Raw genomic sequence first — 13,647 nt, forward strand, 5'->3', positions numbered from 1 at the left:
TGGTAATTTGCTTTAGAAATAGCAGCTATGTTATAAATGTGTTTATGCTAAATCATTTTAAAAACAGCAACTATACTGTGAACCTAATTACAGTTTTTCTCATAAAAAACAAAGTACAACTGTATGATATATTACGGCACTTTATTGAAAAGTGCAACTCAACGGTAAATTACCGGCAGCTGTGGTTGCCAGGACTTCACCGTAAAAAATATAGTGACAGTGTATAAGACATCATGGTATGTTTTTTTTCCAACTGTTTTTTGTTTACGGCTGACATATATATTTCTGGTGTTTCACTGTCATAGAAACTGAAAACAACCTGTTTACAATATACGGTCTCTTGCTGTTGTGATTTGACAGTGTTTCACTGCAAAATCGACTGCCTTTTTTTACAGTGTAGATACCATACACTATCTTTTCCTTCACTGACCGCGTATGACGTGACGTGCAGCAGTAGGAATGAGTCCGGTGTCTCCTCTGTGAGCTCTCCTCCGCGCACTTGTGCCTCAGCCCAGTGATGAAGGAGGCAGAGGTGGAGAGCTGCCGGCAGCGGCTGATCAGGCTGCTCCTCCTGCTCGGCTTCATGGCCCTCCACAGCTCTGCCATCGAGACCGGTAAGACCTCAGACACACTTCTCACTCACTGATGGATGACGTTAGGGCCGCGTTAAAAGGTGACGCAGGAGCACAGCTCCTCTTAGTCTGTGTGTAACGCTGTCATGGCGGGGACAGTGGCACAGCTATTGTTTCTAAAGTAAGCAGCAAAGTTTCATATTCACTGTAACCAAAATGTACCTCGTATTTCTGTTTCTTGAATTGTATTTTTTCTGTGATGCTAAAGATGTATTCCACTCATCGCACACATTGTTTCTGATCATTCAGAACTCATGAGATGTGAGTTCTGACTTAACAATGCAAGTCAAACAATTGTTTTGTGATGCAGTATAAGAGACGCTACAGGTGAAGTGTGTAAACATCTTAACTAACAGATGGCACCATGAAACTTCCGCAGTAGATTACTCATATTAGGACAATTATTTTTTGTATTACAAGTTTTGTTATTTTTTTATATGAAAATGAGGCATTATCTGATGAAATATTAGCTAGCTTCCATACATTTTCCAGAACATAAATGTGAACCAGGTACAGAATTATTGTTTCATGTTGTTGAGATATTAGAATCTAAAGTTTTTAGAGAGGGAATTTTGGATATCGCTTTGTGTCGCTCCATACATCATAAAATACTGTCAACAGCTATGAAAATAAATTCAATTTTCAGCATGTTTTTAGGGACAAAATGTTGTACATATCATTCATAGTTGTAAGCTATGAATGATATGTGAACAAACCCCTCTGTAGAAACATTCAGAATATAGAGAGCAATGAAACTGTAAAGTTTGGTGTATGTAAGAGCTGCTGAAGTGGAGATTTCTGGATCAGAGTCTGAGAAAAAACTAATTTTGAGAAAACGGCCTTTAAAGAGATGTTTAGTTAAATTACACTTAAAAAAGAAAACCATTAAACTTCCCCAGGTTAATACTTACATTGAGACAATTATTTTTTTTATTACAAGTTTTTTATGGTTGAAGACTAAAATAGCCCAATGCCACAAAATTGTCTGATAATATATTGTCATATCTTATGGAAATTAATGGAAACCAAGAGACCCCTGGAACAGAAGAGGTGGGCAAAATGGATAACTGCTGTGTAAAGTCTGTGATTTGCAGTGAGGGAGCCAGGTATGGTCCTTTAAAATGAACTATGTTTTTATTAATTTGTTTGGTCAAAAGTTGATTTTATTATATTGTGATGGATTTCGAATGATGTTGAAGTTATTTATCAAGCGGTTTGATCAGCGAGTAAGTAATAAGACTAATTTCAATCAAAATAACTTTCTGTAGTGTTTATATTGAAGTAGCTCTTTAATATACCATTGTGGGCAATGTTGCAAATCAATGAGCATATCGTATTTTAAACCTGTTGCATTACTATGATGTGATGAAGGTAATTATTTTCAAAGTATGTAAGACAAATTACAGCCAGGGAAAAAGCAACAGTAAGAGGGAAACAAAGTTGGATAAATACAATTTAATATTCTTAGGTAATGTCAAATATAATGAAGAGTAAGCAAAGTGGTGAGGAGAGACTCTGCCCCTGCAGGCCAGGTCGACATCGTAATGAGAATTGATTCTCAATCGACTTATCTGGTTAATTGAAGGTCAAAATAAAAATGAATGAAAAAGATCTGCAGGGTTTATGCTGGATGAGAGAGAGGGCGAGGAAGGGAGGAGGAGGAGGAAGAAGGGCCTTTTGTAGGTGGACCAAGTGGTGCTGATTGGATAGGACGACTGATTGGGAGCTTCCTGAAAACAAAAGTGTTTCTCATTTCCTCGATCCTCCGGCTTGAGACCCGGATACTACCTCAGCGCTCCATCCTGAAGGACTTCCCGGTTCCTAAAATGCATCTCAAGGAGCAAGGAAAGGAATCAAAGAGATACAAAATCAGGAAATGAGGGAAAAAAAACTCTAGTTACACAGAACACGACGTGGGTCATAATACAAATAGTCCTGTGTTTTTGTCTATAATTACTAATTTGTCCAGGTTTGATCCCCGGCTCCTTCTGTCTGCATGTCAAACTTTCTTTGAATGAGACCCTGAACCCCAAGTTGCTCCCTGGGTGCTTAACAGCAGCCTTTGTATAAAGGTTTAGTTTTTTTATCTACAAAAAATATACAGATTATGATGTGTATTGATATAGAATTCCATATGATATGATAAAAGACCCCTGCTGTAGCCAGTTATGTTCGTGCTGATTCACTGTTTATGTGTGTAGGTCCACAGATGACTGAATCTGTTCAGTGCAAAGTGACAGAATGCTAGGCTATGGTGAGTAACCAGTGTTTGGATAACACATGATGGACAGTGAGGCTGCTGCCCTTTTCCACACAATGCTGTCTCAGTCACATTTCTCACTACAGTGTGTCACACGCAACTTCACACTCTGGCTTTGCTCTCTGAAACAGAGTCCATTTACAATGACAGCATTTTAAAGAGTTGAATGTTCAGCCTGCAAAAATCTTTACTGGGGACTTGATGTCCTCTGGTCCTCCATGTTTTGGACAGTGTCCCCCGAGGCTTTGTGTTTACTTGTGCGGTGCAGAGAGGATGAGCTGTTTCCCACCAACAGGGGCTCCCGGGCTTTGGGACATTCCTGGAGGTCAGTGCAGGAGGATCTAGTTGTCTCCCAGGGAAACCAAGCTAATAAACTCCGGGGTTGGTCGTAAATTTTCTCATATTTGGCTTGTGGCCCAGAGGCAGGGGGCGGTGGGTGGCCGGGTGGGGGCTGCTGGAGCCGGATCTGCCCACCCATCTGTCCTGGTCCAGCTTGTGGATGATTTAGCCGACCAGGTTTACCCTGATGCAATCTTTTATATTATCCGTTTCATATTTGTGAATGGAAATGAAAGTCTTTTTGTGATATACATACAAATGGAATTGACAACGATGTGCTGAACATATAATCCTTGGCTCAATAAAAATTTATATTTGCAAAACTTAGTCAAGAGCAGGGGCGTTTCTAGGATTCAAAGAAAGGGGGGGCTTAGCCCCAAGAGGAGTGGCATATTGGCGGCAAATGTTTTTGGGGCCCATTTGGGGCCGCAGATATCCATTGTTTCAGACAGTTCATAGATTGGTTGAATCCTAGTGCCTGGGGTTTATATCGCTAAGTATGATAGGCTATTGCAGGGGTATTCAACTAAAATTCCAAAAGGTCCAGATTGAGAAAATGTCCTCGGGCAAAGGTCCAGAACATTACAATAATATGCATTACAATAATATCTAACTCGTGCTATTTAGTGCCCTAATATATATTAGGGGTGTAGCGGGGTGTAACGGTTCACAAAATTCACGGTTCGGTACGATACAGTGGAGCCACGGTTCGGTACGTTTCGGTACAGTAGAAAACTATAAATGCCAGAGAAATGTACTTGATTTTAAAATATATGTATTCATTACAACTAACATCATAAAGTTATTCTTTGACTTTGAACAATGATGGAACTATACCTGAGTGACCCATCTTCTGGGGTGTCTTCTTAGCAACACATCAGCATAAAAAACAAAAACTGCTCCTTAATGTTATGTAGTATTGTTTCATACATCTTCTCCATCATCATTTTAGTATGAACAATGATGGAACTAAACCTGAGTGAACGTGGCTCTTCATCACACTGACTGAACCCATCCTTTTTTATATATCTTTATTGAATTTCATAGTAAAACATTCACTTTAGGCACTTTGTGCTGTCATACTTAATGGCATACAGTAGTATCAATAAGCCCCAAATCTTGTATGTTCCTCACATTCCTCAGATAATGATTTCATGTAATTTCAATTATATCTATACCTCTATGTCTCTAGGTAAGAAGAGAGGCTCGAGGCCTGCAGACTCAAAAGTGCATCCATGTGCAGTTTAAGTGAATGGGGACGATATTGTTGATTGTCATAGTCTTCAACCAATCAGATCTTTAGTTTGACATGTTGGGCATATTCTTTGACGTGTCAGAGCCTGCTAGCTGGCCTACAACTACGTCAGCATTATGTGCAGCTCAGTTTCCATGTGCAGCTCTGCAGTGAGGTACAGCGTGTGCTGTGATTGGTCAGTGGGCGAGCACGTGACTATCGTGAAACGATCACGTGATGCAGCTCAGCCAATCAAATATGGGCATTCTGGCAAGTTTCCAGACCCCAGTGAGATGTAAACACACCATAACACAGGGGGCTGAGACGAGGAAAGACGTAGCAGAGCAGTACCTCTCTCATGGAAGTTGTGAAAGTAAAATCATAAGATGGACTCCAAAAGAGAAGAATTGGTCGCGGCTTGTCATTAAGGGGTGATGGTGGACCCTGCAGCCAGACCAGTTGAGAACCACTGTCCTACATCAGCGATACATCAGATAAAAAATATATTTCCCTCAATTTAAGCTTCTGCATTTTCCTGATGCACTAGTATTATTCAAACGTATTGTTCGGTTCGTAAGCCTCGTACCGAACGGTTTAATATGAATACGTAAATAGTTACAGTCCTAGAAACAAACTAGAAAATGCATTTCCTGCTGAAAATGCGTTGGAATGCTGAAAGCTGAAATGAATCTCAAAAACATTGCTGAAAATAGATATCCAATTTAAAAAAAATTGCAAAAAGCTGAATAATTCAAAAAGTTGAAAGATTACAAATATGAAGTTATGTCACCCCTCTCCTGAAAGAGCTGAACATTTTGATATTCGAACGGTTTCTGTAGCTTAAAAGAATTCCAGCAGTAGTGATATTTGTTGTAGTAGTAGTAGAAGTATTATTCGCAGTATAAGTATGAGTAGCATTTGAATAAGTACTAGTTGTAGCAGTAGTGATATTTGTAGTAGCAGTAGTAGTAGAAGTTGTCGTCGAAGTATTTGTAATTAGAAGAAGTAGTAGAAGTAGTAGTATCAGCAGTCGTACTAATAGCTGTAGTAGTATTAGTACTGGTTATTAGTACTGGTAGTAGCAGGAATAGCAGTATTAGCAGTTGTGGTATCAGTAATAATAGTAGTGGTAGTGGTAGTAATAGCAGTAGTGGTAGTAATAACATTCATGGTAGCAGTAATAGCAGTAGCAGTAGTAGTAATAGTAGCAACAGCAAAAGTTGTAGTAGTAGTGGTAATACTAGAAATATTAGCAGTAGTAGTAGTTGTCGCAGTATTAGTAAGAGCATTCATTATTTCAACAAAAAAGCCTAATTTTGAGCGAAACGTTTAAATACAGTTAATCCATGAGGCTTTTATTTTGAAAGGGTGGGACTGGGTGGGGGAGGGAGGGGGAGAGGAGACATAATCATCATGTTTGACACATAAACAGAGGTTATTAAATTACAGGCTTCATCACAAGCAGTTCAGTTAGAATTCACTCTCTGGGGCTTTTATTTTGAAATGGGGTGTGGGGGAGAAGGGGAGAAGAGACAGAATCATAATGTTAGATAAACACAAACCGGTTATTAAATGACAGGGTCATCACAAGCATTTCAGTTAGGATTCATTCTGTGGGGCTTTTATTTAAAAATGGCGTGTGTGTGTATGTGTGTGTGTGTGCGGGGGGGGGGGGTAGAGGTGGGGGCAAAATACCTCTAAAGATCCCTAAGACCTGAATGACTGTATGAGAGACACAGAGAGATAGAGGGAGAGGAGTGTATGTGCACGTGTGTCTGAGTCTGTGTGTTTATCAACATCACTAATTGGCTCAATCGCAAACACCTGTGTGCCTGAAGCCATTTCATGGAGATAAAACAGGAAAACACCTCCCAAACAAATCATCAAAACTCCCATAACCGTAGCTCCTATTGCTCCCATATTAATAATTGAGGGGAAGAATGAGTTGAAGAACAGATCCTGTAAAAATTGTGTCTGTAGTGTAAAAAATGTGGCTTAACTGGCGATCTAGAAATGGGGTACCGTGTTCTGTGGAAGATGTTTTTGAAGCAAAATTTAACATTGGTCTCTATGGAGCAGAAAGTTGGTTTTCCTCTCAATTAACGGCTTCTGTGTCAAATGTGGAAATCTGTGGGATTCCACAGTAATTTTTCCACGACAAGGACACTATTAGCTACTTCTACATCCAGAAATTATGCATGAAGAGTGAAGATTGTGGACACAGTGGCAAAATACAAATGTTTTTTTCACAAGAATCTCAAGCTGCTCTTCACTCTAGCGGTGACATCACGCACTCTAAGCTGCGCAATACACACCCATTATAAAGTCAGAAAAGGGCTGAAAAATCATGAAAGTTAAATTGCTGCAGTTCAAAAAGTTTAAAAGATATCAAAAAGCTGAATCATGTTGGCAATAGTTGAGGGTTTTCTCAACATTTGAAAGTTGAAATGGTGTCTGTCGCTGAAAGTATGAGGAAGTTGAAGGATTTGAAAGTTGAAGAAGTCTTTGAAGTTTTTGAAGGATTTGAAAATCTTCTCCATAGAAACCCATTCAAAAAAAAGTTGCAAAAAGCTTAATAATTCAAAAAGTTTAAAGGTTAGAAATAGAAAAAGTCATAGCAGACATGAGCTGAAGGAGCTGAACATTTTGATCGTTGAACGGTTTCTGTAGCTTAAAAAATGAAGAAGAAGAAGCGTTGCGACAAAACGGGGGACGGAAGAAATAGTGGAATAAAGAAACAGGATAACAATAGTTGGAATGCTTAACAGAATTCCAACAATGAGAGAGGTACTGCTCTGCCAAGTCTTTCCTCGTCTCAGCCCCCTGTGTCATGGTGTGTGTACATCTCACTGGGGTCAGGAAACTTGTCAGAATGCCCATATTTGATTGGCTGAGCTGCCACGTGATCGTTTCACGATAGTCACGTGCTCGCCGACTGACCAATCACACCACAGGCTGTACCTCACTGCAGAGCTGCACATGGAAACTGAGCTGCACGTAATGCTGATGTAGTCGTAGGACAGCTAGCAGGCTCTGACACAAATAGTGGAATAAAGAAACAGGATAACAATAGTTGGAATGCTTAACAGCATTCCAACAATAATAGCGGTGGCGCCATCATGTGGTCATAAGGTGGTATTTCAACTGCAGGACAGCAGTGAAGGCCCAGGTATAAAATGCACGGCCCGCCACTGATCTATACATCTCTACACAACTAAAATGTCTAATTAACTTAACAACAGCCTTCTCTTCTCTGCCAAGAATCAGATTCCTAAAGACTCAATCCCTTTTGTGATCAGTAATATAACATGTTTCTTTAAAAGCCAAACATACACAGCTGTCTGTTTGGAGTTAGACTCATTTCATTACTGACGTGCTCCATTTGTCAGCTTGTCCCTGTGGACTCTGTCTCATGTGTCTTTGTCTTGTCAGTAAACGTGGTGGACTTCTGTGGCCAGACGATCCGTGGCGACGGCATGATCGTCAACTCGCACCAGGAATCCAAGAAGTACTACTTTGTGACAATGGCAACTGACTGCCACCTCACCATGCAGGCCAGCTCCCCTAAGGACAAGGTCCAGTTCCACTTCCGCTTCTTCCTTGTCTACAGTCTGCTCCGGGTGGCCCCTCTGAGCCCGGCCCCTCTCTTTCCAGAGTCCCCTCGTGGCTCCGCCCCTCTCAACCCCAGACTGGATCCCACCTCTGGTGAAAGCCCGGGTGACCCGTGTTACGCCGGCTCATACGTTCAGTTCTATGATGGACGGGACAGGAACTCGCCTCCCCTCGGGCCCCCTCTGTGTGGGAAAAGCCCGCCCCGGCCAGTATTGTCCACAGGGAACAACCTGACCCTGAGGCTGGTGACCCGGGGGACTCAGCCCCGAGTCGACTTTGTGGGGGACTTCACGTCCTTCAGACTGGGTAAGAAAGACACAAACATGTCCATCCATCCTACAGATGCTCACTATTCATACGATAATATGATGGTGTAAGGATCTGAAATCAGAAAATAATGGACGAGGTCTGTTATTTTACGTAATCTATGGGGTGTATTATCTCTCTCATACAATAGCTACTTGTCTTCCATCAAATTGTGTCTGTAGCCAGTTCCATCCCATGCTTTTCCAGTGAAAGTGAACTGGTAATGTAGCAGGAAACATCATTACTGATGTCAGACCCTGGTTTATTGCTAAGCAGGTTTTCTGTACTCGTTTTTCTTGGTGTGGGTTAGCATCAGTATTGTCTCTATGGTTACCGACATAATGATTGAGATTTGTGATTAAACTGTTGACTGTGAGCTTTTTTTAGGTGCTTGTTCTTAAAGTGCACATATATTGATGGATGGATGTCACGATACTATTGGTTGAAATGGGTTGGTACTAGCTTACAGGGAGAGAAAATTATTGGATTTGATGTAAAAATATTAGTACTGGGCAACGATTAAAATGTTTAATCGCGATTAATCGCATTGTTATGCGCAAAGTTCAACAATGAATTCAAAAGTAGTGTACTGCACAATTTTATTTAAAAGTACTGCTATATGAACAAAACACTTTAAACAGATAAGGTTATTTTTAACAGCAGTGGTCTCTTTACACAGTAGCAGTTATAATAATTCTGATAATGTCACGGGAGTTCACAGGTAGGACCCAAACGCAAGACCACAGGAGACAGAAGTGAATATTAACAGGTTTTATTTAGACTGTGCGTGCAGGTGTGGAGCCCGTGGTCCAACACCCGAGCGGCAGATCGACGGTGTGAGGCCCGTGGCTCGACACCGGCGGGCTGGTGGGTTGGCGGCGTGACGTCCCGTGGCTCGATACCAGAGAGTAGCCAGATCGACGGTGTGAGTCCCGTGGCTCGACACCGGAGGGCTGGCAGCTTGACGGCGAGTGTAGTCCGTTTAACACCAGGCGGGCAGAGCGGCGGAGTGTAATCCACAAGGGCAGAGGATGCCACGGGGTTTCAGCGGCTGAAAGACGGTACGACCTGACAACCCCAGACTGCAGGACCAGAGCTTATGTAGTGACAGGAGACTCATTAGTGGGCCCTGAGTCTGGTGTGTCAGGCTGCAGGAGGTGATCGGCTGGAGTGTCCTCAGCTGTGCACAATCAAGGGTGCAGCCATGGGAGGTGTCTGGAGGCAGAGGACAAACAGAGCACATGGCACACCACAACAAACAGGGGAATGACAGGACACACGAGGAGAGGAGATCAGGGGAAACACACACCGGGTCAGACAGGGATCCTGGATCCTGACAGATAATAGATATTCAGCCGGTGTTCACAACTTTATCTTCATGTGTGTAATAGATATAATTTGAAATATATACCTTGAAAACTGTGCACGAACTCGGTCCCGGAGGAAATGGCGATATATTGTGCACTTTCTAAATTTGAATCGATGTCTCCCTGAGACATTGCGCTGCACGCAATCAACCATACACTGCCGCAGTTCTGCAATTACTCGCACACAAACCACGTCTGGAAAAGATCTCTGCCGATCTGCGTTTTATAGTGTACGCCTTGCACAAACTCGGTCCCGGAGGAAATGGCGATATATTGTGCAGTCCTTTTAAAACCATTAAAAGCATCAAAACATACGGCAAAAGAAAAGGAGATTTAACAGCAATTAAGAACAGTGTAAGAAATAAAATACAGTAGTAAAATGCAGAAATGCAGGAAATTGATTAATATATTAATTTAATGTGGTTCAATTAAAGGCAGCAGCAAACAGAAAAGTCTTCAATCTTCATTTAAATGAGCTGAGGGTCTCAGTAGACCTGCAGCTTTCTGGGACTTTGTTCCAGATATGTGGAGCAGAAAAACTGAACGCTGCTTCTCCATGTTTAGTTCTGACTCTGGGAACAGATAGTAGACCGGTCCCAGATGACCTGAGGGGTCGGGATGGTTCATAAGGTAGCAGCAGATCAGAGATGTATTTTGGCCCCAAACCATTCAGTGCTTTGTAAACCAACAGTAGGATTTTAAAGTCAATTCTTTGTTGGACAGGAAGCCAGTGCAAAGACATCAGAACTGGGGTGATATGATCCACCCTCCTGGTCTTAGTGAGGACTCGAGCTGCAGCGTTCTGAATCAGCTGCAGCTTTGACGGACTTTTTACAGAGACCTGTAAACACACCATTACAGTAGTCCAGTCTGCTGAAGATAAATGCGTGGACAAGTTTTTCCAAATCCTGTTGAGACATAAGTCCTCTAATCCTTGATATATTCTTCAGGTGATAGTAGGCTGATTTTGTAATTGTCTTGATATGGCTGTTCAGGTTGAGGTCTGAATCCATAACTACACCTAGATTTCTGGCTTGGTTTGTTGGTTTTAACATCAGTGACTGAAGCTGAGCGGTGATTTTCAATTGTTCATCCTTGGTACCAAAAACAATTACTTCTGTTTTATCTTTGTTTAATTGAAGAAAATTCTGGCACATCCAGTTGTTGGTTTGTTCAATGCAGTTACCCAGCCCTTGTATGGGATTATAGTCCCCTGGTGACATAGTTATGTCGATTTGTGTGTCGTCTGCATAATTATGATAAGACACTTTGTTGCTTTCCATAATCTGAGCTAGTGGAAGCATGTAGATGTTGAACAGAAGAGGCCCCAGTATTGAACCTTGGGGAACACCACATGTCATTTTAGTCAGCTCTGATGTGTAATCAGCCACAGACAAAGTATTCTCGGTCCTTCAAGTAGGATTCAAACCAGTTAAGTGCTGTGCCAGAGAGTCCCACCCAGATGTTTAGTCTTTCTAGGAGTATGGCATGGTCGACCGTGTCGAATGCAGCACTGAGATCCAGTAACACTAAGACTGAACTTCTGCCATTGTCTATGTTTAAGTGGATGTCGTTGAAAACCTTAACAAGAGCAGTTTCAGTACTGTGGTGCTGTCGAAAGCGTGACTGGAAAACAGTTATATTGAAGCAGTTATTTACGGCCAAGAAGTTGGTCAGCTGTTGGAAAACCGCTTTTTCAATTATTTTACTTAAAAATGGGAGGTTTGATATTGGCCAATCATTTTTCATCGTTGCGGAGTCTAAACTAGCCTTCTTTAGGAGCGGTTTAATAACTGCAGTTTTTAGGGCTTGTGGGAAGACACCTGAGAGAAGGGATGTGTTTACAATATGTAAGAGATCAGTGGTCATGCAGTTTGAAATATTTTTGAAAAAGTGTGTTGGTAGAATATCCAAGCAGCAGGAGGATGACTTCAGATGTTGTATAATGTCTTCTAGGCTTCTACGGTCGATTGAATGAAATTGTGTCATGATATTTGAATGGATGTTATTCAGAGATCGGGACAACACATATCCTGTGGTTGGTGTGGAGGCACTGACTGCTTGTCTAATTTTCTGAATTTTGTCAGTAAAAAAGGAGGCAAATTGATTGCATGCCCAGGTGGATTGGAGCTCAGCAGCTACCGACACTGGAGGGTTTGTTAGCCTGTCGACGTAGCAAATAAGGCGCGTGTATTGTTCTTGTTTTTGGTTATGATGTCAGAGAAGAATGACTGCCTTGCATTTCTAAGTTCCAAATTATAATTGCGAAGTCCCTAACCCTAACCCTTTATAGATGTCACAGTGAACCTGGAGATTAGTTTTTCGCCACCTGCGCTCAGCTTTCCGACACTCTCGTTTCTCTATTTTGACCAGCGTAGCATTTCTCCAAGGAGATCTTTGCTTACCCGAGACAACCTTCACTTTAGTGGGTGCAATGGCATCAATAATATTTTTAACTTTAAAATTGAAGCCATCTACAAGCTCATTGACTGAGAGGCAAGAGAGGGCTGGTGTGGAGGAGAACTTCTGAATAAATAGTTCACTGGTGTTTTCAGAGATGTAACGCTTTGTCACAACCTTGGTTTGGACATTTGTGTGCAAGGAGATTGCACTCTCAAAGAAAACACAGAAATGATCAGCGAGTGCAACATCAGTCACAGCAACCTTGGAAATGTTTACACCTTTGGTGATGATTAGGTCCAGAGTGTACCCCCTGTTGTGGGTGGGTCCTGTCACATGCTGAGTCAGATCATAGTTATCAAGGACACCACATTGTGGTTGTACTGAGCAAATGCACCCTTGTAAGGATTTTAAGCAAGAAGCAGCTCTGGAGTGGAAAGAACTAGAAAATGCATTTCCTGCTGAAAATGTGTTGGAATGCTGAAAGCTGAAATTAATTGTCACATAATTGCTGAAAATTAAGAAATGGGAGACTACCCGTCTGAAAAATGTTGACGCCCGAAAGCCCTTCTAGTTGAAATATCTAACTATGGTGTCTGTAGCTGAAAGTATGAGGAAGAAGAAGGCTTTGAAAGTTGAAGAAGTTTAAGGTTTAAGTATACAGTAAAGCCCCACAAAATTAATTATAACTGAAATGCTTATGATGAAGCCTGACATTTAATAACCTGTTTGTGTTTATCTAACATCATAAGTCAATCTCTCCCCCCCCACACCCCATTTCAAAATAAAAGCCCCACAGAGTGAATTCTAACTGGAATGCTTGTGATGAAGCCTGTCATTTAATAACCTCTGTTTGTGTGTTTCATACTTTCTGATTCTGTCTCCTCCTCCTCTCTCCCCCACCCAGCCTCACCCTTTCGAAATAAAAGCCCCATGGATTAACTGTATTCAAACGTTAAGCTCAAATTAGGCGTTTTTGTTGAAATAATGGATGCTCTTACTAATACTGCGACAATTACTACTACTGCTGCTAATATTTCTCGTATTACTACTACTGCTGCTACTACTACTACTTATACTACAACTTTTGCTGTTGCTACCATTACTACTACTACTTCTACTGCTATTACTGCTACCATCAATATTATCGCCTATTACTACCAGTACTAATATTACTACAGCTATTAGTACGACTGCTACTCGTACTACTACTACTGCTATTACTGCTACTTCAAATACTGCCATTACTATTACTACTCAGTGGCGGGCCGTGCATTTTATACCTGAGCCTTCACTGCTGTCCTGCAGCTGAAACACAGCTACGGTTATTATTTGTTTCGTGTCAAAATGAAGCCAACACCTGTAGATATAGTGCGTCTCCTCTCTGCTCTGACTGCAGCTGGGACTGCTGCGCCTGTGTGCTTTGGGGCAGCGGAGGTGCTCACGGCAGCTCCCGCTGCTCGTTCATGACAGTGCAGAACGTACGTGCTTTAACGT

The 13,647-nt window shown here is 41.7% G+C and overlaps 1 protein-coding gene across 2 annotated transcripts in view; it reads left to right on the top strand.

Moving 5' to 3' along the window:
• The first annotated feature begins 527 nt into the window (after positions 1–527).
• Positions 528–13,647, top strand: part of ldlrad2 (low density lipoprotein receptor class A domain containing 2) — a 31,552-nt gene continuing 18,432 nt past the window's right edge. For both annotated transcript variants that reach the window (XM_079265246.1, XM_079265247.1), the window contains exons 1-2: positions 528–614; positions 7,898–8,383. In XM_079265246.1, coding sequence (XP_079121372.1) covers positions 584–614; positions 7,898–8,383 — 517 coding nt within the window. In that variant the 5' untranslated portion in view covers positions 528–583. The remainder of the gene's footprint in view (positions 615–7,897; positions 8,384–13,647) is intronic.

Source organism: Melanostigma gelatinosum, assembly GCF_949748355.1.
Source record: "Melanostigma gelatinosum genome assembly, chromosome: 3".
Classification (NCBI taxonomy): domain Eukaryota; kingdom Metazoa; phylum Chordata; class Actinopteri; order Perciformes; family Zoarcidae; genus Melanostigma; species Melanostigma gelatinosum.